Source organism: Meleagris gallopavo, chromosome 1 (assembly GCF_000146605.3).
Source record: "Meleagris gallopavo isolate NT-WF06-2002-E0010 breed Aviagen turkey brand Nicholas breeding stock chromosome 1, Turkey_5.1, whole genome shotgun sequence".
Lineage (NCBI taxonomy): Eukaryota > Metazoa > Chordata > Aves > Galliformes > Phasianidae > Meleagris > Meleagris gallopavo.
The window spans coordinates 54,867,591-54,893,225 of NC_015011.2; the positions used below are offsets into that span (position 1 = coordinate 54,867,591).

Genomic DNA, 25,635 nt, shown 5'->3' on the forward strand with positions numbered 1-25,635 from the left:
ACCTGTAAAAGAAAGAAAATACATATCAAATTTCTTCCCCTTCTGGAACTGCCTACATTTTCTACACTGCTGGGCACCTAAATAGTGGATTAAAGCTCCAGGGATTTTGAATTCTCTTATTTCTTTGCAAAAGCAGTTGGAATAGTTTTAGTTAGACTGGCTTGACATCTTTTGAGGAGAAGTTCATATAGTTGTGGCATGGTAGTGCCCAATTTTGGTGCCTAAATAGGAGTGAATTATTCCACTTGCTTTATCATGAGATTTGCCTTCTGGATGCAAAATATTTACAAATGCTGTCCAATACTCTCACCTCTTTTGAAATGTCTTATTTTAGAGAACATTTCTTTAGTTTCTCTGAAACAATGTCTTTTGTCATGCATTGGTGATCAAGCTTTTATTAAACTTCTAGTAGCTTTGTAGAAACAAGCATCTTTATGTGCACAGAGAAGATATCAAATTAGTTTTTAATTCAGAAAAATAAGGGCTCTATAGGTAGAGGGGCAGTCATTGTTGTGAGAGGTGCTATATCCTTGGAAATGTTCTTGCTATAGCTGTGATCTAAGGATTTTAAAGTTGTATTTCCTATAGGAGATAGATAGTGAAATTCTGCCCACTCTTCACCTCCCTCTCAAGGCAACACAATGTTCAAATAATACCATATCTAATTACTGCCAGTCTAATCATTTTGCATTGTACTAGTGTTTATCTTACACATAATGTCCAGTAGTAGAATTGTTCTGTGGATGGCAGATGACTAATCAGTCTGTCTAAGCTAGTTATACAATTCAGTATTTGGCTTGTCATCATGTCTTTGAGACATCAAGACATAAGCTCTCAAGTGCCTGTGTACTTCTTTGTGCTCTCACATCTATTTGAATGAACTCACTTGACTCCCAAATTTACATAGAGAAAAAGAAGATAAGAAGCAGTAGCATAAGAAAAATGAGTATTGAGTGTTTTCCTGTCAGTGTTTTTAGTTCTTACCTGGAAAGGAATAACAAGATTTACAGTTTCTCCGACTCTTCTAGTATAGGTTTGTTTTAAGTGTCTTGGTAGGCGAATCTTTGGAGGTTCTGAAAAAAACCAAAAGCTTGTGTTTGAAATTTATTTTCTTTTCTAACTAAAGCAGTACTAGTGGGCGTCAATATAAACAGAAATCTGCATTTTCTGCAATTCCCAGAAGTGGCCAATGAGTGATATCTTACATTTCTTGGTCCCATATTCAGTACACCTTTGGTGTTCGTAACACCACATGTTGTGATGATAAGAATAGGTGGGTACTTAGTGCTACTTAAAAAAGGAACATCAAGATCCGTAGAAAAAGACTTGAAAGACTGTGCAATAAAGGCTCAGAAATGAAATTTTAAAAAAATTACAGATTTTTTAAAATACATTTACATGTCTTCTAGTCACTACAGAATGGTTTTGTAAGGCCATATCGTCAGCTTTTAACTAAAAGAATTAGCCATAAAAAAAAAAACCACAGAACTAAAAATGGAAGCAGAGTGTATTTGTGGGAGAACATAAGCAGAAGGATCTTACCTATCACTTCCTTGACTAAGATAGGCTGTGGGTGGTACCTAGGTTCACTTTCACCTGCAGCATTCACCGCTTTTACTCTCACAAGGATTTTTGAGCCAGTTGGCAGACCATTGATTGTAAACTTTGTTTTGTCTGTCAGTTCTGGGTTAGCGACGATCCACTCATCAGCTAGTTTAGGAAAAGAGGAGGACGAATCAAAAGAACAGGGAATTATAAATACATCCACTGCACCAAAAAGGAAAATTACATAATGGCAATTGATTCATTATATACTGATGCATCCATCTCGTTTTTTTTCTGTCTTCTTCAATAAAGTGATATGGATTCACTTTAATTATAACTGAAAAAAAAAAGCTTCAACTCTTAATGGATTTCTGTCAATTTTATATATATATATAAATAAGAAAATGTTTTAATAATGTGTCTATCATTTAATTATACCAGAGAGATTAGCATTTTAATTCAGCTGATAGAAAACAAGAAGGACGTAGAGTGTATCTCCAAGAACACTCATCATTGCTTTAACAACTTTTTTGGGGAGAAAAGGGTTTGAGAATTCATTTAAATAACTTCACATTTAAAACAAGTACTTATTATCCTAGATAATACCACTGAGAGTGCGGAGATGAGAAAAGAAAGACTATTTAGACATTGCAATGAAATGCCATCTCTGCTGGTGCCTTTAGAAGAAGAAGTCTGTATCCAAGTTAGCTACTTAATGATGACATTCTCAAATTTTTAGCCTACTCCTAAGCGGTCGCATGTAATCCATGGAGTGATCGTAACAGTACAGTCTTTCAGATAAGTTTTGATACAAACAATACTTTCTTTTCACCCTATCTTGAAAACAGAGATCACTTCAACACTGCTGGCGCCTTGACCTTAGTAATCAGATTTGTGCAGTAGTAAGTCATTGCTGATACTTTCCACATCATGTAAGGATAGCATTATAGTGCCGGCATAAAAGACAAGAAAATTACTATAAGATAAAGTGCCCTACAGACTTAGCCACAACACTGCGGTACATTTGCATAAGTGTGTCTTACTTTTAGGAATTAAGTTCTCCTTCAAGCTGCTTCCTTCAGGTTCTAGTAGAAGAGGATTGTAATCAATGAGTGTTTCCTGAACACCTCCCCCTCCCTTACACATGCATTGCTGCAAATTCTGAGAGTGCATGTACTCTCAGAAATTTCTTTAGTTTTATAAAGAGAGTTTTCTTTCACTAAAGAAGTTTTAAATCCCTTGTTGTATACTATACCTTCCAGGTTGAAAGGTGGCTCCATCAATTCCTCAGACTGATCTGTCGATATACCTTGTGAGAATCCAGCTTTAAAATTAATCAGAGACACTCACTTTCACACAGATGGAGCATTTTGTCAGTGGTTACAAATTCCTGTTAGTAATTATGCAAAGACAGATGCTGGATTTTAAAGACTTAGAGGACCTGTACTTAGGGAGTCTGCAGGTGAAAAGAAGCAGGAAGAGGTGGGAAGGAGGCGTCTAGATCAAGAACAGTTATTCTCACAGAAAAGTTAAAGAATAAAGAAAGAGGAGGAGATGAAGTTGGTTCTTTCTTTGGGCTGATCACAGCCCTGGAAAGATGAAAAGAAAGAGATGAAAGAACACTTGGAAAAGAGAGAAATGAAGCAAAATGATGATGGGAGAAAAAAAAACAACACATCATAGAAGATAAAACATCATAGAAGAGAAAGAGAACTCTGGGAAGAATTTTGAGAAGAGAGACAGAAAAAAATAGTCTTGAAAAGTAAACTTAGGGAGACAGAGGAAAAGAACACATTTAACTAAAGGCAACACAGAAAGAAAATCACAGATGATGACAGATATAGTGTAATCACTAAGGCTTTATTCCCTGATCAAAGCTATCACTGCTCTGGATTTCCTGGAAGCCTGAACTTGGTTATTTTCAGGATAATAAAAATACTTTCAGTATTTACACTTGTTCCTGCATGGGAACACTCACAAGGATCCCAGCCAACAGAGACTCTCTGAAATGCCTATTTACTAGCTAACAAAACATATTATTTGTAGGTACAATGACCCTTTAAAGGCAGATAAACATAACATCCAAAGGAAAATTAAGCTAGACTTGAAATATCACAGAAGAATCAACCAGCAGAGTACATTGCTAAGAATCAACTTATCCAGTGTCAACAAGACTTGGTCTATTCTAGCACACTAAAACAAGAGGTTCAAGTTGAATGTTGTAAGCTAGCCCTAGGGAAGGGAGTTCTTTATCCATACATAATGTGTCATTCATTCCCATGCAATGCCAGATGCATATATATACATGATGAAACTCCTATTCAGCTATTTATAGAGAGCTGTCAAAGGCGCTACCTTAATTAACGAAATCCAAGAGTCCACCATGGTGATCAACTTATGAGATTCAGGCTAAAGGGAAATACCAATTTTCACAAAGACAAACTGATGTCCATCATACGTAATTCCTCTAAATTATAATTACACATATAGATGACATATATTCTTACTTCCTATTTTCGGCTTGTGATTTCTCCTAATGAATGCTGAAATAAGGAAGCTCCAAAAAACCCCCTCTAAAGCTATGTCAGTGATGACAGTGAAGGAATGAAGACAGATGAGTTTACAAACAGAGAAGTAAAGAATAGGTACAGCAGAAGGAATATAGACAGTCATAAGAAGTATCTTGAAGTTAAAAATATATTAAACAGTATAGAATAAATTAGTCCAAAACAGAAAAGGCACTGAAAGGGCTGAGAAAGGGAAGCACTGAGATATTGCAGAAAAGAAAAAAGGTTAACATGTAGAGAAAATAATGTATATTTCAGTAACACAACTCTTCTTACCATTTTCTACTAAGCTTGCTTCTTCGTAGCCATTTTCATACCATATATACATAAATAATGTCAACTGTGCAGGTGTATATACATATACAGAAGACTTATAGATGTACATAAACAATCAGAAACTTATGCAAAATACATGGTACCCATTGTATTTTAACTGAGTTAAATAACAATAAAATGACGTTCACTGACATTCTAAACATATGACAAACATATGTTTAATATTGTAAATGTATCTGAAAAAAAATTTGTTCCATTGAACAGCTATACAGTGATCTTCTTTATACCAGCCCTTAAATGGTACATTTTGAAGATTCCTTTAAACACCTTAGTTTGGATTATTGTATATATATACATTTCTCATTCTCTCATTTTGCCTAACCTACCAATCACATAATATAATGTCAAGGATCTTTTGACCGTGACACATTACAAACACTTTTTATTTTTCCCCATCATCCTACAAATGCTAAACAGAGCATAATATACAACATACACATTTTCAGTTTCCTTTTACCTTCTGACTGAGCAAATGAAACATACAGTGGTAGGTGGACATTCAGGGTAAATGATCTCAAAGGTCTTTCCAACATTGCTAGCTCCGTGAATCTGTGATTATAGTAATGCTGTACCTTGATCTGACACCGTATGCTTACTCTTTCTGACCTGTTTACACAGCTCCCTCCCAGTATTCAGGGAAAACCCTCCCTATCGTTCCTGCTGTGTCTGCCTTCAGGTAATTTTCTCCAGACCTCTGAGCTTCTTGCAGTCTTCCTGTTCCTTACAGATATTCATCTCAATGCTCTCACATGTGGAGTACTCCCGAGAAAAGCCAATGTTCTTCACTCCCTCTCTCTCTCACTCAAGTGGGAGCTGAGGAGCTCCTGTGGTATCTGACCAATTTTGTGAACTACTATTTTCCTGGATTTACTGAATCTGAAATATGTGACATTGTGAATGACAAGTTCTCTCCTCTACCTCTCGTATCCAGGCTGAGGATTGTATTCATGAAACTCTTCTATTGAAATAGATGTCTTTATGAAAAAAAAAAAGCCTTGAACTCATCCCTTGTTTTACAACACAGTGAAGAGCAGCAACTGACAGAAATTAACATTAAAAAGTTTCATTCATCCAAACACTCAACATTGCTGGAGTTCCACTGTTTGATGTTTGCCCACAGAGGCTGGATATTGCACACACCAGTCTTGCCTGTTTGGTACTCTCCTAGGAGTTAGCAGTCACTTTTTTTTAACAGTTTTTAGTTTTTTTCTTTTTACACTCAGGAGTTACTTTTTGAAAACAGACTTCATTTGATGTCAACTCATGAAAAATACTAAATTGCTCTGCTTAATTACCAAAGCCCCTGGTTGTAAAATGTAGAGTGTTTCCCCATTCCTTCCTATTTTACTTTCATGACTTTATTTTGTCTCTTACATCTTTGTCATCCTCCTTCAGCTCTGTGTAGTTTTATGGCAGATAGGCATAGTTAAAGATCCTTTATGTAACTAGCTTTAAATGTTGTGAAAGTCAATATTCAGACTTGAAGTTTATATGCCTAGGTAATTTCTGTAGCCAGTTGTTGGGAAGGCTTTCCACCTGTATTGTGAACTGACACTTGAAGTAGCCAATTAGTAATATGTCATGATAGAGATGATTACACTGAGGACCTTCTGTCCCTGAAACCCAGCCAACCTACACACAATCTGGATCACACGTGTATCAATTTATTATTTCCTATTCATCCATCCATCAATCCATTCACACTCACTTCGTTGCTTCTACTTTTCATATAGCTCAAAGAAGAGGAAAGGCATTAACGTGTCTTTACCTGAACTGCAACAGATTAAATAGTTTTTGATATGGTGTTCACATCATGCGTAAGGTGGGTTAAACTACAAGAATGAGTGGGATCTGAAATATAAACTAAGGAGGAGCTTGAACACAATCCTATTGCTAGGGGTTTCTAACTGATTAATCACCCTAAAGTGAGCGCAGCTGACACCCTAGAGAAATAATGGAGGTCTCACGTAATTTCACTTTGAGTAACATACCGCAGCCGTTGTCACTTACTTCCTTCAAAGCAGTACTCTACAACATAGCCATCTAAACCTGCTGCTCCAATGTGGTCCGGTGGCCTCCATTTCATCGTAACTGAGGTATCAGTTACTGAATCCACTGCCAGGAGAGTTGGTGGACTGGTAACAGCTGAAACAAGAAGGCAGCAGGGAGAATGCTGAAAACTCCTGTTATCATAAATGTTTATATTTTTGATGTTTTCTTCTAATCTGGCATCATCAAGATCTCAGGCAAAAGGCTAAATCCAGGCATTTCCAGTCATCCTGGAACTTCTCTCCCATTTAGAACCAAACCAGAACAGATACCTCATCCTGTACCTGTTCACAGCCTGACCCATAGAATCAGATTCCTGCCTCTGAGGAATGAGAAGGACAAAGGGAGGTGAAAGGTGTAGTAGAGAAGTTTTGGGTAGCGTGTTCCATGACAGTATGTATTTTCACAAAAGAAGGGAGCATGCTGTAGTAATAACAGCTGTCATCTCCTTCCTCCTCTGCTGAGCAAAGTGGAAACCTTTGCTAATTTTCAGAACTGACACTTATTTTACAAGGACTTCTGACTATAACAATAGTTTGAAAAATTCTTCCTTTACATTAAAAGGCCAACAAATTAGCCAGTCATGAGGTGAGTGACAAAGCCCTCTAACTGTTCCATTAATATAAAGTACAAATAATGAGAATAAAAAACAGTGTGAAAAATGATCTAGCCTAATTTGGTTTGTAGTTGGAAAAAGGTATTGATAATATATGATTCTTCTGAAAAAAAAACAAACCCCAAAACAGAAAACAAAACACTTTCTACCATACTTCAGTTAATAAGGATGAGTGAGGCATGCAAATTAATTTATTTTTATTTCTACTGATAGATTATATACCCATGTTGGGTGCTTTTTAAATTTTATTTAATTTTATTTTTATTTTCTGTTTAGACTTGTACTCGCTTTTTCTGGCTATTTTTGTCTAAAAGTCTTTGTCTGGCTGAACTTACAACAGGAGAAACAGAACAGCCAAGACAATATTTCATCATTGTCAATTGTCTAAATTGCTAGTAGTTTGATTTGATACGATTGACTCAATATGCATGAAACTGTCGAGTATGGTTCTTGAAAAGTATTGACCATAATATATTGGGCTCACCTATAGTGTGTCACTAATTTATTGCAGTGCAACATTTTTCTGTCTGTACCTATTTTGTTTCTTGTTTATGAAAGATATATATTTAGATATATGAATATATACTTTACACAGCACCTAGTATAGACAGATTGTGAGCAAAATAATGTAGAAAGAACTACAGTTATATAATTAAATGACTGCAATAATGTATCAAGAATAATTGTCTAATGCATAGCCATTTCTCTAATCTTGTTTACTTACCTAAAGGAACAAAAGACTTTGAAGGCATACTGGGTTTGGAAGTGCCTATTGCATTAACAGCAAATACACGGACCTCATAAGCAACACCTTCAATCATCTTCTTTGGCTCAAAGGTTGTTTCTTTACACAGTTCAAAATTCAGCCTCATCCACCGTGAGCTTTGTTTCTTTTTCCTTTCAATGAAATATCCTATAGACCAAGCAAAATGGTATTATAGCAAGTAATAGCATAAAGTTCAATAGTGAAGTGTCCATGTTTTAGTGAAAGTGACCTGTAGTTCTCATTATGGCTCAATATGTCTTTCTAGCTTCAGAGTTCTTTGAGAGTTACTGTTTAATTTTTCTCCTTGCGGATTAGCTGATAGTCACATGTTTGGCCTCTATGGCCATCTACAGGCTTTTTTCAAATTTCAATTAATATTTTAATTTAACATTTTAAATTTAATTTTATTTAGTTTGGAGGGCCTGATTCTGCTGGCCTCTGATCGCCTGTGACCTTCTTCTATATTACAGTTGTTTCTGAAATTGCTGCTAACATTCAAACTGTTCAAGACTTTATAAAAAGTCGTCTGTCAAGTAGAGAAATGGATAACAGATAAAACTTATGGTAAAGTCAAAGATTGGATGTAATATTCTTTTGATGGACTATTCAAAGTGCCACTCTGCAGTGCCAGAGTTGAACTCTGATACTTTGATGCCCATTATTTGGAATGAGTTTCTTTTTTCTATATCAGAGCTTCACTAAATGAAAGGAAAATTATTTACCTAAGATGGGTGATCCACCATCATTTGCTGGAGGTTCCCATGTCATAACACACCAGTCTTCACCCACTTCAGTCACATTTGGTGCCTGAGGAGGATCAGGCACATCTGTGGTGGAAAAATATATATATATAATAGAAAGAAAAAAGATCTTTCCTTTTTATGCCTAGTCTGTAATAAAATATCTCAAACAATAAACAAATCTGATTAGTTTTTGAAGTTCTATTGGATAAGTTAGAATAGAAAATATAGAGTCAGCGACAAAAATAATCCTGTGTTGACAAGAAATGGTGAGAATGAATGGAGCACAAGTACATTGTAAGAATGGATCAGCAGAGGGAGACAAAAACTCATCACTAAAATGTGAGTGACAACATTCAGAACAGTAAGTAGGAGACACAGATACTGTGAAAATACTTGGTCTTTCTGGACTAAATTCTTCATAGGAAATATCTTTCATAGGAAAGATATTCTAGCATCCATTTAATGTTCTGAGATTTGAGAGCAACTGCTTTGCTAGTCCTTCTTCTGTGATCTTCTGTAAATAATTCAAGTACAGTCTCACAAAGACCATGGGCACTTAATGTTTTTATCATCTTAAATGACATTTTACTCATATATATATATATATATAAGTAAAATAAATCTATGACTTAGAGAATGTTGGTGGTAATGCATGAGGAAAATTGCAAGTCTTAGAAGGGGCTATACAAAGGCTGGACTGGGAGCTACATGAGGTTGACAATAGAAAAATGACAAGGTAAAATGTCATAAACTCATTTTAAATGTTCTAAATCACTGTTTTCTAGAATAAGCATGGTAATAATGCAGGGAAGTCCTCCATGTACATAAAATATATTTGTAGCCCTCATTTGTACTTAAGTCTCTGGGGTAGAGAACTTTGACCACAGGTGTTTCCATGGCATTGCACATTTGGCTCAGAGCATCTCAAGCTCATCTTTGCACAGTTTTTGGATTCAGTAGTAGCAGTGCAGAGCCCCCATTTAAGGCACTTCTGTGGGATACACAGTTCTGTAACTCCCCTGAGAAAAATTTGAAATTAAATTTTCTCATTTGGAATAAAACTTCTGCTCAACGAGCTACAGCAAAGTGATTATCAGCAGAGCCATCAACTATTATTTTTTTTTAAAGTAACTTTTGCATCATTTTATATGGATACTGAAACATTTGGGAAACATGATCTAGGAGTTCCTAATGAGAAGAAAGAGAAAGGAGGTCTCTGTGCATCCTGACAAGTGGGATAGGAAGAGATAAATGCCAAATTCTTCAGCACTGTCAAGATGCTTGAGGGGTAGTTGAGGGCATGTGCCAAGAAAGAGCCACAGCCACCTGGAAAATATAGAATGCTAGAAGCAACAGGAGACAACCTCAGAAGCTTAGCCTCAGCACGGTGAGGTGGCAGCAGGGGTGGTAATTAACTCCTACTTAAATCCATACTAAGCTACCGTGTCCTTAATTAACTTTGTGCCTTAGTATCTTTGCATCTCAATTTCACACCTGAAAACGAAGGAAAACAGAGGGATGACAGCATTTACAGGAGAGATAATAGGAAGGAGAATGTGGTGATATCGGAGTGCAGAAAAGCAGTGTTCTCAGGGATAATTTATTGAAAAGAGCCATGATAAACGACATTGCTCATGTGCACTTTTCCACATGACTTACCAACTACTTTAATGTTGATAAGGGCTGAGTCCTCCCCAGCTTCGTTCTTTAATGTTATTCTGAAAGGACCTGAATCTTCTCTCTCAGCTGTGTCAATGACCAGGCAGCTGCTGTCTGAGTATGTTTCTGCACGTATTCTTCCACTGTCTGTGATCCACTAGGATTCAAAGTAAGCAGAGGGAAAAAGCACGTTTTCTGCTTTAAGAATCAAAATGTTCAAAAATCGAAGTTCAAATGCATTACTGAACACTTCAACAGGAGGTTTCCAAACAGAAATTCACATTAAAGCTTAGTATTTCAGTCATCTGATTATCACAAAAAAGACTAACCAAGTGATAAATAAATAAATAGTTTTAAAATACTGTAATTGTTTAGTACTCAGGTCAGCCATTACATCTCAAAGGAAGGTTCAGTAGGCTCGATTACCCTGTGAGCAAGAACATGCTGTAATCAACGCTACTTGATGGAAAGAGAATAGTGGAATCTTAAAAAAAGATTAAATGTAAAAGAATTTTTAAAAGATTCTTAAAAAAAAATCTTAAAAAAATCGAAATGTAATTCATACAGTTGAGCGATGAGATGGATTGTAAGGGTCAGTAGTTTGTCCTCATTGTTTTTAAAATACTTACACATTTTTGAATAAGAAGATCTCCTAGAGGAACTTCTCATTTGAATGAGTCTATGGTATTAATAATACCAGTAAGATTTGAAAAATACTAGTAAGATTTGACCAGGTAGGTCTGAGAAGTTCAGCACATACCAGCAATGTTGCACATACCAGAATGAAAAATTAAACATGGAAAGCCTGGCTTTTTGATATCATACAGTCAGGAGTACATCTTAGCAAAGTTTAGCACAAAGACACCATATGCAAAACCCAGGCTAATATTTAATTTTAGTCTTGACACTTCATCAGAATTTATTTATTTCAAAACCAGACCTTACTATGTCTCCCTGTCAAAACTGGAGTTCTGGACATTATATACACAATAAGTGGCTGCCTGGTAGATTTTCATTAGATTTCTTTTGCATCTAATATATCCCTCTCCTTTAAAATTTATTTTTAGAAAAAGCATAATTTTTTCCTTAATAATTTCAAGTGTTTCCTCAAAAAGATCCATAAGATACTAAACACTATTTGTCAATTTTACCCTTCACACTTGAGGGAGGAGAGTTTTTAAGTACAACAGGATAATGTATCTCCTTCTTATTTCCTTCCATATCTTCACCGGACTAGAGATTATTTTTTGAGGGAAAAAAGCTCCTCCTTGATCTTTAAAAACACATATAATGCTGATGTACCTTATCCCCTTTACTCCACATGACTTTTGGTGTTGGCTCGCCAGTGATAGGGATCTCAAGTCGTAGTTTGGTTCCTGCCACTACCGTCACAGTGTTATTTTCTCCAAGACCATCAAGGTGAAGTTTAGGAGGATCTGAAAAAGAAGAAGTCGTCCAAATTTTCATAGGACTGCCACTTAGAAAATTTAAGAACCTGGGAACAAGTTTGAAATACAGAGAAATGTGCTCTACTGTTTGTATTTTCCTGGCATTTTTACTCGATTAATATCTGTTTGGAAGAAAAATAGTGAAGAAAAATTTTTGGAAGAAAATAATCGATGAAGTTGTTTATATTTAGATATCATGTGAGAGAGACTTCCTCTAAGTGGGTCTTGAAAATTTCTGTTGTAGACTTTCAACATTAGGAATTGTCATGCTTCAGGCATCATTATTCTAACATTTTAAACATTTTCTTTATCTAAATACTTTTCCTGAAAATGAAATGGTTACTTCTGTTGTACTCCATGGATACAGAGAACAACTGATGAGCATACTCCTACTTTAATGCATTAGAAGATTTTATGTGTGAGAGTACCCTTCCTCACCTCCTCTAGTCATTCTCCCTAAGTCTTGCCAATCTTATTTCTAACAGAAGTATCCCACTCCTTTCAGTATCAATTACAAGTCATATTTTCTAAAACTTTGATATATATTGCTGTCATTTAGAATTCAAATTCACTGGCTGAAGTTAAATGTCAGTGGAGTACTGTTGTGGGAAGAGTCAATGCCTTATTGTATTTCTTTTTAATTTTTTTTTTGAAAGACTGGAGTCATTAACGAACCTTCTAATTAGATTACTGAATAAATGCTGGCCAGAAACATTTAACTTTCTGTATATTATTAAATATAAGTATAGTATATGTAAATATGTACCTACTTCAGTATTTTACTAAGCTAGATAATATATTGAAATGTAAACAAGTCCATTCCTCAAAGAATACAACATTGCAGGTCTGAAAAATTATACCAAGAGCTGCTTTACACGAACTATTAACAGTAGTTTAAGTTTAGGAGTTCAGCCACCCCAGGCTTGTAAACTACGACCAGATCCCGAGGCAAAGTACTCTCTTGCTAGTTCAATGTCACTTAGCCAAAGTAGCAGCTCTGTTTTGAGGTAAGTACTTGCTCAGAAGAAACAAACTGATTGTATTCAAGGATATTTCACGCAGTTTTCACTTTCTAAAGGTCAGAGAAAGAAATGAAATGTGTAACTTGTTGTGCCAAGTACTTACCCACAACATGTACTTTGCATGGAATATTAATATTGTAAGCATCTGGTACAAACATGTATTCACCCTCATCATCAACAGCAGCACTTGCTATAATAAATCTGTGGATTCTGTAAAAAATTGAAAAAGAAAGCCATGTCAATTATTTTTGAAGACTACTTGAAACTATGAGGAAAAATCTGAAGAAAAAAATTTAGGAGACCTGTGCAAGTGTGTAAAAGGTGCAAAAACCAAAAAACAATCAGAAAACAGTGTAGTTTTTAAATCTAAATATTCTTTAATGCCCCCAAATTATTTTGACCTTACTACCTAATATCCCATACTAACAGCAACAGCAATGTCCAGAAAAAAAGAATCACTTAAAAATAGATGTTTCAAGGATTTTATTATTATTGTCTTCCACAGTCAAAAGGCACAGTATGAAAAAGGACAAGGAGACATGGCTTTTATGATCTTAAAACTAACTGTGTTTAAAGGACAAAGTTTAGGCTTAACACGTTGATTAATATATATTTTTCAGAGAAATAACCCTCATATAGGTACATCTTTACAATGTCACTTCATCAAAAATCAAATCAATACTTAACATGCCTACCTTCCTTTGTGATAAAGCTTTACACGGTCACTAGCTTCAATCAATTGTCCATTTTTATACCATTTCCCTTCCACATTCTCAGATATCTCACATTTCAGGTGGATTTCCTGTCCAAGCCTCACTGTCTGGTCCTCTAGTGCAAGTGATATCTTCAGTGGTCTCACTTAGGAAAAGAGAAGTAGAGATATTAATGTCAATATCAAGTAACAGCTTATAAGAAAGGTTGATCCAAAATATCCATGCCCTGAGTAGGAAAACCCAGTCTATATTCACGTGGATTGTATTTGAATTCAGTCTCCTTTCTGGTGTTTCAGTGCAAGATGAGGGTACTTATATCTCCTAGAATCCAGTAAGAAACTTTCAAGATTTGTAAGACCTGTGTCCCCAGGTCCTTCTCTTAAGAGTGCTTCACTCTTAGAGGAAGGTCTACCTAGCTTTCCTGCAATCTAACTACTTACAGAGGTCTCCTAGATGACACAAGATAGTTAATCACAACTAATAGCTGTCATTACGAGCCTCCTGTAACAGGCTCTTAGGGACATGGTGGATAGCATAAGGTTATTTCATACATTACTTCTTCTTGTGTTTGCTAAGCTGCCTTATCTGCCCTTGTGAAAGCACAAATATATTACTAGCTTTTGTGAAACTTGAGCCTGAGAACTTCCACTTTCTGAAAGATCAGATGCTGTAGACTAGAGTCCAGGCTGAACACACAGCACTGTGCATATGCACTAAATATGCGTGCCTATAATCTGACATATGAAACAAGGAATGGTGGAAAAAACTGCATTTTATAGAAAGATGGCTGGAATGTTCTCAACAGAAGAGGCACGAAGCACTGTGGCAGGTGAAATGATGGAGCCCAATAGCCACAGTGGATAATTTTCTGCTTGGTAAGAGACCAGTGAATTGCTTGTACTTAGGATGTCATTTTGTATAAAATAGTTAAAAGTAGTATGTGTGTATGTATGATATATAGTAAGTTTGCAGTGTGTAACAAATTTGCCACAAACAGGTACTCAGAATCTATCTTGCCCACTTATGCCAACAAGACCAAGTCTACATCCAGTTGCAAAATAACCGTTTGCCTAAAACCAAAGTGGCAGATTATAAGGATACATACATTTTGCTTTAAAACACGAGTGTTTTAAAGATATATTCAAACAGTGCTGAGTGAGATACATAGCCTCATTTTAGTGCCTTTAGATTAGTTCAAATAGTCCTGATGCATGTTAACAGTACACCTAGTGGTAGAATTTTTTATTTTTTTTTCCAACACATTTTTTTCCCCTCCTTTTATCTAAAAAGTCTTGGTTTTGTCTTTCCTGTAAAAGCCTGAAAGGATTCAAGAAAAGCAAGTACTTCCCCTGAATATTTCAGTTTGTTGACCTATTATATCTTTCCAGGGATAGCTTTGTTTTCCATCTTAATAAACTGACAGGAATTTTCAAGCAGGACTAATTCATTGTCGGTCACTGTAAACTGGAGATTCTCAGCTAAGAAATTGCTATGGAATACAAAGCTATCTTTAGACCCTCAGAAAAAGGCAAGGAAATTATTTCTGTTATTTAGCAAACTATGACCATCAATATCAAGAGCAAGATATATTATACTTACAATCAACAGAAAGCTTAGCTTCTGATTGGCCTCCTGTTGTCATTACTGAGTAAGTTGCGTTGTCATTTTTTGCTGCCTCCTCTATAATCAAAGTATGTTTTTTACCCTCAACCTTGATTCGATACCGAGATTTAGGTTCATTGGTAAGCTCTACACCATTCTTAAACCTAACAGAAAAGAAAGAGTGATTATTTTCCCAATAAAAGTCCTATGTGAATAAGACTTTCATAGACTGAAACTTCTGGAGAAGACTTTGCAAGACTTGAGACACAAAAAAGTTTTAAACAAACTCACCCATGAATGTGTAAGAATATTTTTGCTGTTACTACTTCACTGAATAATGTTCTCCTGAGTTTTCTTAAACTGATACAGAAAATGCTCTCCACATTTATGCCTACAAATAAAATCTTTCTTTATCTCCTTCCCCCTCTCTGGCCCCATCTCTGTCTCAAGGAAAACAATATCTGTTCAAAGAATGACTTACCATTTAACATTGGCATCATCCTCAGACACTTCACAGCTCAGTTCTACACGTTCACCAACATAGGTATTGGTATCCTCCAGGCCTTTGGTCACCAAAATTGGAGGATCTTTGACAAGATAAAATTACAGATTTACAATCTGAGGGAGAAAACTAGGTGAAGGAGGTTTTTAAAATCATGCTATAGGAGATAAGACTATCAACATTGCGGGATCAAAAATGTTAAGGGAAAGGTCACTCATTCGTAGATTTTGGTAGAGTCTTCCCTGAAATGTTGGCAGATGAAACTAAAATCAGTATTTGAATGCCTGATCTTAGAGTATTTGGAACAGGTCAGTTGGACTATTATCAGGGTTGCCAAGTACCTAAGTGTGTAAAGGAAGGCCAATACAGAGACAAATGAGTCTCCAAAATGGCTTTGAAACTACGAGAAGGACCACAGTCCCACTGGATCCCAGTGGACAATATGAAACAAGAAATCAACAGTGTCTCCATTTCTGAGTTTTCACTAAATTAGTAAGTACTAAATTAGTAAGGATGAAGAAAAATGACCAGGAATCACAAAAATACGTATTAACCCTGCTAATACAAATGCAAGCATACACTGAGTCATATCTTTCCTGTTAAATTTTGCTGCAGTTTAAGAAACCACATCAATTTACGCCAGTTGAAATGGGAACAGACTGGTGTAGTTACCTCTCACGAACAGTTCTGTGGAGCATTTCTCATCACCAGCTGTTACATAATAGCGAGCATCATCTGTCATTGTACAGTTATTGATGAATAAAATTCGCTGGTTACCTTTGTGCTCAAAAATGTATCTGTTAGAATAGAATACAGCAAAGATGTATTAGCAAAACAGCTGGATCTCTTCTTCATGTATATATATACATATATATAAAATCTTTTAACAATCACTAGAGGGGAAAACCCTGTTTCTTACGTAGACTTGGAAAAAAAGTCCTGGGATGCAATTTCCATGTTTCAACAGAAAATATAAGAACAGTCATAGACTTTGTAGCAAAAAGAGCCATGGCTGGAGTGATAACAAACAGTTTCTGGTTTGTTACAACATTTCAGGCTTACATGATACAAAAATATAATAATAAAAAAACAGGCAGAATAAAATGGAGACTGAAACTTTAGATGAGTAAAGATGAAAATAACCAGTAACAGGAGACCATCTTCATTCCAACACTCTTAACATTTTTATGAAGTATAATAATAGCCAAGGTTAAGAAGTTAATATTATTGGTAGGCCAGATGGCACAAGAGATCAGTAATGGGATATGGGGTTTTGGTAATGGGATAGGCGGCCTTTCACCTTTATGTCACCAGTTTAGTTCTGCTCCAGGTTTGCAGTGACCAAAGCTCATTAGCATTTGACAGCTGCTTCAGCAGCCTGGAAGAAATGCACTGGAGCATTCAGTCCAGGTCCTTCTATTGAAGAAGAATGCATTTTTGCAAGGCAGTTCTGAACTGCTCATGGAAGTTAAAGAAAATATACCACTTTTATTACTTTTTCTTTGTTAGTCACATATATTAATCCAAATTCTTCATTGACTGAAGCAGTGATAGAATAAAAGAGATTCGCCACTCCCCATAATAGGATTTTTGCTAATTGCAATTTTTCACTGGGCCAGAAAGAGAAAACTGAAAGGTTTTTGTGCTTTCAGACAATATTTGAGGAACATTACATCTTTATGCATTACCATTTTTATCTGTGTTTGACTGTGGAACGGGATTTTGTACTCCAGGTTGTGAAAGATGTGAGAATATTAGGGATTGGGTTCAAGTTCCAGCCATTGCTCTACCTGCATCCAAGAAGCCTCTTGCTTATTTTAGGTAAAGTCAGAGTGTAAACCAATACGTAAGTGACATGGATGATGGAGAAGCTTGGGCAGAGTAGATAAGTTGTATGTGTCTGAAATTGCTGTGAACTAATTCAGGTTGTTTGCTTCACTGTGTTAACCAGATAGTGGAGAGTGAGAAAAAAACCCTCACTCCCCTTTCCTCCCTATGGTTGAATACCTAATTAACAGATAGTGTTGATTAGAGACAATTTTATAGGTAGCTTATGAGCCAGGTAGGCTTTATGTTAAAGGTCTCTCCTTTTAGTAAGCAGTTACTACAGAAAGATTCTGACCTTATTCTAACATAGAACTGAGAATAGGAGACTTTTTTTTTCAAAATTCTTCCTGGTTTTGTTTTTGTTTTAAACTACCAAGCAGGAATTGACTCTATGCTTTGTTAAGGATCTTTAACTCTCTTCACTCGAGATAAAGCACACAATCTATATTAACACCTAGTATACAGTGAATATTTTTGGGTCATGAGCAATATAGCGTATTTTACCTACTTCTTCAGTGTAAAGAAATGTCAGAAATAAAATTGGTGTAAACCTAATCAAAGATATAGATCTATGTGAGACATGTCAAGGAAATATATGTATCTATTTTACTGCTAACATATAATAAAACCACTTACTTTGCACTTGGTCGTATTTCTTGGCCATTTTTATACCATTTGAGTTCCACTGTTGGATCTGCTAGCTCTACCATGAATCTAACTTTGCCTCCTTTATCCACCTGATATGCAGGATCAAGTCCTTTGGAAAATGCTGTTGTGGAAGAGAGATGTTATTGTAAATGAAGACCGGAAAATAAATAATATGAATGTTGAAATGGCATTGCATAAACCTCATGAAAGTTATCAGATATATATACACACCGTGTTATGCATCACTCTATATTCTTGGGCTAGTTCAAACAAATCAGGTTTTTTTCTAGTAGTACCAGTAGAACTACTGAGTTATGCAGCTCAGATTATCCTGATTTAGTTAATATCTCCTCATGGCTTTGCAGTATGACATGGTTCTGATTAAGATTGGCTAGATGTAACTTTGACAGCTTGCTGAGAATCTTTAATTTAGAGTAAAACTGTATACAGCTTGTGCAATAGAAGCATCTAGGATGAATCTATTAAAAAGGACCTCTCTACCAGCAACATTACTTGAGTTAACAAGGAATTTTAATCTAAATTTTTTTTCTCAGAATCAAAATAAATGGTTTGTCTAAAAGCCAATTCAATTTTCTTGATTCTCTCTGTAGGTTGCAACTCCACTTGTGATAAATGTTCTGGCTGCAAAACATGTGCAAAAAATGCATGAAACCAGACAAAAATTCACTTTGTGAATCCTAGTGGAGCTTTTCGAAACAATTATTTTATATGGGCAAATGTAGACCAAGTTGTTCTGGGAAAGGTAAGGCCAGAACTCAAACATTTCAAAACACTTTAGAATCAACATTTAGCTACTGCCAGCTACAAATGTTAAACGCAGGGAAGCAGATAATCTGTGGCTCAAAAATAAATGGTGCCTCAAAAATACTCCCAATAGCTTAATTATCAGCTTCTGGTAAGATTTATATCATGCATATGTCTAACTGCAGAAGACTGAATCTGTCAACACAGCAGTAGTAGAACTACAAAATTTGAACAGAATATTTTACTTAATTGATTTAATTTATAATTTATTAAATTTATCTAATTTAATCTTACTGTTTAAGAGATTTCAATTTATAGTAAAGGTAGCATGAGGTGAAAAACATCCTACTGTCAGCATGTCATTATAGAGACGTTCTGCACACCATATAAGGACCTTTTTGTAGGTAAAACCATGTCTTATCAAAAAAATTCTGATACGACTGGCAGCGCCTTCCTACCCATCTGACTCAACTGCTGAGAGGGACCAGACAAACTGGTTTCAGGTGCTGATGGGTGCTCCTTTTCCATTTTAACTTTTCAGCACCTCTCTGTGATGAATCTGGATAGAGAACAGCTTTCTTCAAGCTGAACAATTCGTACATAAGCTTCCAGCTCTTTCCTTGCATCAGACATTAGGCGTAGAGGTAGAGGGTAAGGATAATACAGTGTTCGGGCTTATCAGGTGCATATTTATGTTTGACAGGTGAGCATAATAATACTTTGCTTATCCATACCTGCACTCTTCTTCACCTCTCTCCGCATGCGCTTCAGACGCTTTAACATGCCTCTCAGGTCAGTGATACCATACTGAAAAGCAATCTTCTCGTATTCACTGGGATTGGCATTCTTCAGGAGCTCCCACACATCCACCTCAGGTTCTTCTTCTTGCTGTTTGATTTCTCTAACAGTGGCAAAATAAAATTGTGGGAGAAGAGTTAGTGAGACCTTTTCATACCAGAAGAAAAGGGTGGAATTGAATCCATGGTGATATTATAAATGTTTTGCTCAAAATTTTAAGGCCACTACCATGTTTTTTATTTCACTTCGACATCAAGCTTTCCAAACATCTGTAAATAAATGAATTCAAGCCCCAGTTCCACTCAGTACAAGTGGTATAGTTGAGAATGACATTCACACCTTAGTTCACACTGCTCCAGGGCAGAGTTTGGATATAAGTTTTTGTTTGCCATTTTCTGATGTAATCAGCAGTGAGAAATGTTGTATTTCTTCATTATAGTATAGAATCTGTTTGAAAATGTAATACTGTAGTAGCATACCTGCTTAAATTGGTTTTACCTGTTGTAACTTTACTAGAATCAGGGAAAATTTATGACAGTACAACTAAGATCTGAATCTAATCCATACATTTCATAGTTATACAAAAATGTTTTTCAACTTGGAGACCCTGTAACTCTTGCAAGTGGTGACCTGTGAGAGGACATAATGAAACCCAAGGGAATCTGTTTCAGTCTATGGTTACACCAACTCTTCTAAGAGTCTCTTAAATCTGGAGTATGGATAGGAACTGGAGATTCTCGACCAGCTTGGACTTGCGAGATGGGTCCGATGGCTTCCATGTTTATCTCGGTTTTAAGAATGGGAAATGTTTTAGAGGTCTGTGTGAATATCATCACAGTTATCTTATGATATCCTACTTACTATCTCCAGCTCTAGGCTAAGACAACAAACAGAAAGATGTTCAATTATTTTCACGCTGGCAACCATTAGAAGAGGGAAAAAATGGAAAAGCCCTGAACAAAGTGGCAGTTTTTGAGAATGACAGCTTAGTTCAAATTGAACAATCTAAGAAATGGAGCTGAAATCTAGACATTTTTGTTCTGCGAGATCATTAAGCTCAGATCAGGATCAGTCTGACTTAATCATATCAGTCTAGTGAAATCATTTTTTTTTTAGTGTTTTGATAATAGAATAAGAAGTAAGAATTGAGAAATAAACAAACAAAAAAGAGACTGAGCTTTGCCATGATACTGTTAGAGCTGAGCACTATCAAGTCACAGAATTTTGTTTAACAATAATACAGGAACAACACTTGGGATCCCTGTAAGGTTGTATGAGTAATTACTGAAAAACACTTCTCTGTTTAATTTGTTAGACTTACTAATTTTCCTAATAAGCCAGTGATATTTTATAAAGGAAAAAAATCTGATTGGATCATGTTTGAAATACTTAGGTTGATAGCTCTGAATAATTCTTAGAAAATCTATGGTATTTATTTTTAGATTTTGGGTGTTTTTTTACTTTTTTTTTTTTTTCCCCTGTGTTCATAATTACTGGAGAGTGACCATGTACTGTGAGTGCTGGAGCTTTGATGAGATTCCTTCTGCATGACAGCAAGACGGGATCAGCTTTCAAACCTATGTAAAAACTGACACACCTGCTGGAGTGTTATTCTCCTCTCCTCTCCCAGGACTGGCCACTTGCCATGCAACTTCTGTCTGTTCTAAGGAGAGCTACATTCCATGGGAATTGAGATAATGTACCCCTTTAAATCAAGGAGTAGTTGAGAATGAGGATCAATGAGAGCATCTTGATTTTCAAGCAGTTTGAAATAATTTATTCCAGACTATTTCTTTCCTCTTGCATAACTGGAGAACAAATTTTGAAACAAGGCAAACCAACCTTACTCTGAGACCATGATAGTTTTGCCGTGGGTAGCAGGCAAACAGTGCTGCACATTTTCTCAGTGGATTGATCTCTCCGCAAAAGTGCTTTCAGATCTTATTGCTGAAAATGTGCATGTTGCTGAAAGATGTACTTTTAAAAAAGAATACTTAAATGTGTGTTTTTTGAGATCTTGTTCTTTGTGGAATTTCAGTCTCTTACCGATGCACTGAATTGTAGCATAACCAGTTACAGAATGGCTTACTGGTATAAAAACTGATTGGTCTTTCTTCAGGACAAGCACAAAGTCAATATGTAGATTCTGTGCAGCAAGTCTTTTGTGTGTGTGCGTGTATGTTTTTAATAAAAACAGGTATTTTTTAAGTATTATGCACCACGATTGAAAAATTAGCTTTCTTCTTGGTAATATGACCACACAAAAGAGGTGGAGTGCATCTGCAGAATTTCCTTTTCAATAGTTGAAATGCAAACACATATGTTTATAATTGAAATGGATACTAATATCCACAGTAGGTCTAAGTAGCAGTCTTACCGTTTAATTAAACTCATAACCAAGAGGCTGCATTTCAGTGCTTGAAGCAAGTAGGTGATGTATCAGTTTCACCACTAGTAAGTAGTGATGTTTACAATTAAAAGTTTGCTTTCCCCATTAACCACAAGATTCTTATGCTACGTTTATATGGCTATATAGTATTTATCTTCTAAAACATGTTAGTTGTTAATGAAGTTACAATGACTCTTTTTCACACTTCTCTTTCCACAAAAACCCACAAGACCTCTTACATGCAACTCATGTTGCTAATAAAACACACTACAGGCAGTTATGAGAACTGTTACAGTAAGTTGTATTAGCAAGATAAAAAATCAAAATGAAGATCCTAATTAGGGATGAAAAGGTTTAGAAAACAAAGGCCTGGTAGATTTGAATTGGTTCAGGTAATGTTTCTGAACCTCTTCCTTCAACCTTCCTGTTTTCACTTCATTCGTCCTTCAGTTGCCTAAATACTCTCCTTCCCAATACAGCCCAAAGGCCTACTGTGAACTTTAAAATGTAATTGATATTGTATATTTGGTTTTTCTCTTTCAGAGTAATTGTTTTTCTTGACAGATATTTTTAATGATAAATTTTTAAAAATTAGGATTTCACTAGTTAATGTAGACCAAGGTTTTGTAAGGTCATATTTTCCTTTCCAGGAATTGTCTTACTCTATTAAGAAACTAAACTGGGTTTGAAGTCTGAAATAGCTAACAGCATAGCTGTTGTATCATCAGATTCTCAAGGTGAACAAGAGAAACACGTGTCCATGTTTTCCCATTTAAGAGTTAGTAGGTGAATGAACCATCATTGAATATTTGTGTGCATATATTGAAACAGTAAGTTACAACAAATTGATATAAGTCTCTATGGTTTGAAAATTATATATAATTTTTTGTATCACAGTGCAATAATGCCAAATAAAGAAAAATGTGAAGAGGTTAATCTAACCCTTCCATCTTTTTGCTCTTGCACCCAAACCAATTTTCTGAACTGCTCATCCCTGTATAGGAAATTCTCCCCCACGAGACTCCATGCAAACACAAAAGAAATAGCAAGTAGATTAAATGTTATTGGTCTCTTTATGTTGTGGCTCACTTTTTTCCTGGTAGACTCAAGTCTGAATTTTCTTTTCAGCACACTTAAAGGTAGAATTAAATGAACATTTGCATATATTATAGCATGAGAAATACAGTTAGAAACATTGTAAAAAAAAAATAAAAGTCAGAAAAGTCTTAAGAAGTTATTAATGCTACACCTGACTCTTTCTGTGTGCGAACCTAATGGTTTGCAATCCACACCTGCTCACTGCATCACTTGGTTCTCACCTACGTTTCAGGAGACCACTAAAGTCAAGTTCTCCTGCATCGTCTTGTCCATCACCGCTGTTATTAATAGAAAAAGATCAAATCTTTGTTTAATACAGAAAGACGTAAACGATACACACCTTGCAAACTCTCTTCATGTCTCTCATACTCAACACTGTCCAGACACACAACTAATGGTATAAAATCAACACAAACTTGTATTCTTTTTCACACAAGTTATCTTACCTGAGGCACTTGTGAAAAATAACACAAAGGTTTGTATTGCTTGTCATCATACTTTGATGGCAAATTTTTGTAACTGCATACATAAATTTGCCAGGATTTGTGTTAGACTTCAGTAACACAAATAAATGTGAGCTAGTCAACACAATGAGCTTTGTTTTTCATTTCCGTATCATATGCATATAAAAACAAAGGGCTTGTGCTGATCTTATGCCGTGAATGTAAAACAAAGATTTGCATTGCTGTTTGGTGCTTTTAACAGCATATGTCTGTCAAACACCAGATTGCGAAGCATATAATTAAGACTTAATGTTTCTCTCTAAATGAAGGGAAAGATCAGTTAAAAACAGCACATTTTACATTTTTACAGATGAAATCATTGTATTATGAAGGTGCATATATTTCTATGATGTGACTTTAAGCAGTAAAATTGTGTTGTTAAAAAGCATATAAACAAAATAATTCCCTTAATGTTTGTAAAGAGTATGGTCAAAATCCAACAAATGTTAAGTCAAATGGTATCAGTAGTTTACCCTATATTTTGTATGCAAAGTATCCCTTACAAAAACAGAAAATATTCAGAGATATCCTCATTGTATGGGGCAGAATAGTTACTGCAGTTTTTAAAAGATGTACAGAAGAAAAGTATGCACCTTTAATATAATATCATTCCTCTTTACTCTTTAAATCAAATATTTCTAAACAAAAGTAGTTAATTTTTAGTCACAGCTTTGCCTGTATGTGTGAATTAATCAGCTGCACACATTTTCTGTTTATAAAACATTTTCAGCCTGAATACTTCTGCCCTTATAAGACAATTTTTTCTATAAAATATAAAGGTGACATCTTTAAACTAGTATTAATTACTGTTTTATAAGAAAGGTAAATAACAATGAAAGACTTCAGACACAATGCTTTACATTACAGCCCCTGCAATATTTCAGTATATTTTATGTATATTTCATATATATTTATGTATATTTTTTATTTTTATAGTTGTGTATATTATTTGAAGTTTTTCCACAAAGATGGCCGTATGGCACTTCTTTGCTGTAGCGCAAAACAAGGCCAACTGCCTGCCAAAATAGCGGTGAGTTCCATACACTACCACATCCATTACTGACGGGTTTCGCAGGGTCACTGTTTGAAGTTACCTTCTTTTGAAAGCAGATCTGATGTCAATGGATGGAGCGGCTTGAGAGGATTCTGTGAAGCAGCAGTAGGGCAGAGGTTAAAAACATAATTTGACATAATTTTAAATTGATGTAGTTGACGTAAGTAATGTAATTTGGCATGAGAAATTTGTTCAGTCTCTTGCTAAGTGATCACAGTTAGTGTTCCTTTGACACTAAGTTCTGGTAAATGCAAAGCTGCTTGACACTAAGCCAGGTTTACTCAGTGCATTTCTCTGGCCTAGCTACTGCAGCTCTGCATAGGAGATCTGTCCTAGCAGTGTTTCTTTCACATCCTTGCTCCTGCCTGTACACTGGCTCTGGCTTTTTTCGTCTTAATGCCTTCCACTTGCACTTCACTTCCCTGGAATTTTGGAAGACATTCATCTTTCTCAAGCTGATCGTACAGGTAGGTGTGCACTCTTGTGCTCTTGTAGGAAAAGGGAAGACTACGGGTTAGTATTTGCCAGAGTCAGACCTATTACGACATAGAAAAAGACAAAGATGTGAATCTCCAGCACTCTCCACATTAGGCTATTATTTATTTTGGGGGTGTTGTGGAAGAACTGTGGCTTTCTAAAGTATGACTGCACCATGCATGAGCAGGGTGCAAGTCTTGGAGAGCCATGCCTGAGCCAACTTGCTCTCCCTTCAGATCCTGCCAGATGAAATGTCTCTCTCTGAATAGCCCAAGGCCTGCTCCTCTCTGTTGTGTGCCAGAGTCTGATCTGAGTTCAATAGACTTATCTGTCAGCTTTCCTAATTTTTGGATATAACCTAAATGTTTCACATACTAGCTATCCCAATGTCTGAACAAGAAATCACAGATGCTTAATTCTCTGCAGTCTACGCTAAAAATTTCTTCCTGCTATGATTAAACATTGCTTCATTTACAGGTTCTAAACAAAATTATGTGGAATTTCAGGT

At 35.8% G+C, this 25,635-nt stretch overlaps 1 protein-coding gene across 4 annotated transcripts in view; it reads right to left on the reverse strand.

The window, feature by feature from the left end:
- Positions 1-867: 867 nt before the first annotated feature.
- MYBPC1 (myosin binding protein C1) overlaps positions 868-25,635 on the reverse strand; it is a 35,872-nt gene continuing 11,104 nt past the window's right edge. For 2 of the 4 annotated variants that reach the window (XM_019615827.1, XM_019615821.1), the window contains 17 exons: positions 24,691-24,742; positions 23,315-23,371; positions 19,543-19,709; positions 18,032-18,164; positions 16,241-16,365; positions 15,548-15,653; positions 15,064-15,230; positions 13,447-13,609; positions 12,855-12,961; positions 11,584-11,717; positions 10,282-10,438; positions 8,602-8,706; positions 7,838-8,026; positions 6,459-6,593; positions 2,801-2,869; positions 1,543-1,710; positions 868-1,073 (listed from right to left, as the gene is read on the reverse strand). In XM_019615827.1, coding sequence (XP_019471372.1) covers positions 883-1,073; positions 1,543-1,710; positions 2,801-2,869; positions 6,459-6,593; positions 7,838-8,026; positions 8,602-8,706; positions 10,282-10,438; positions 11,584-11,717; positions 12,855-12,961; positions 13,447-13,609; positions 15,064-15,230; positions 15,548-15,653; positions 16,241-16,365; positions 18,032-18,164; positions 19,543-19,709; positions 23,315-23,371; positions 24,691-24,742 — 2,225 coding nt within the window. In that variant the 3' untranslated portion in view covers positions 868-882. Of the gene's footprint in view, positions 1,074-1,542; positions 1,711-2,523; positions 2,631-2,800; positions 2,870-6,458; positions 6,594-7,837; positions 8,027-8,601; positions 8,707-10,281; positions 10,439-11,583; positions 11,718-12,854; positions 12,962-13,446; positions 13,610-15,063; positions 15,231-15,547; positions 15,654-16,240; positions 16,366-18,031; positions 18,165-19,542; positions 19,710-23,314; positions 23,372-24,690; positions 24,743-25,635 lie in introns of those variants that run through there. The other 2 variants (XM_019615823.1, XM_019615831.1) reach the window with 2 other exon arrangements.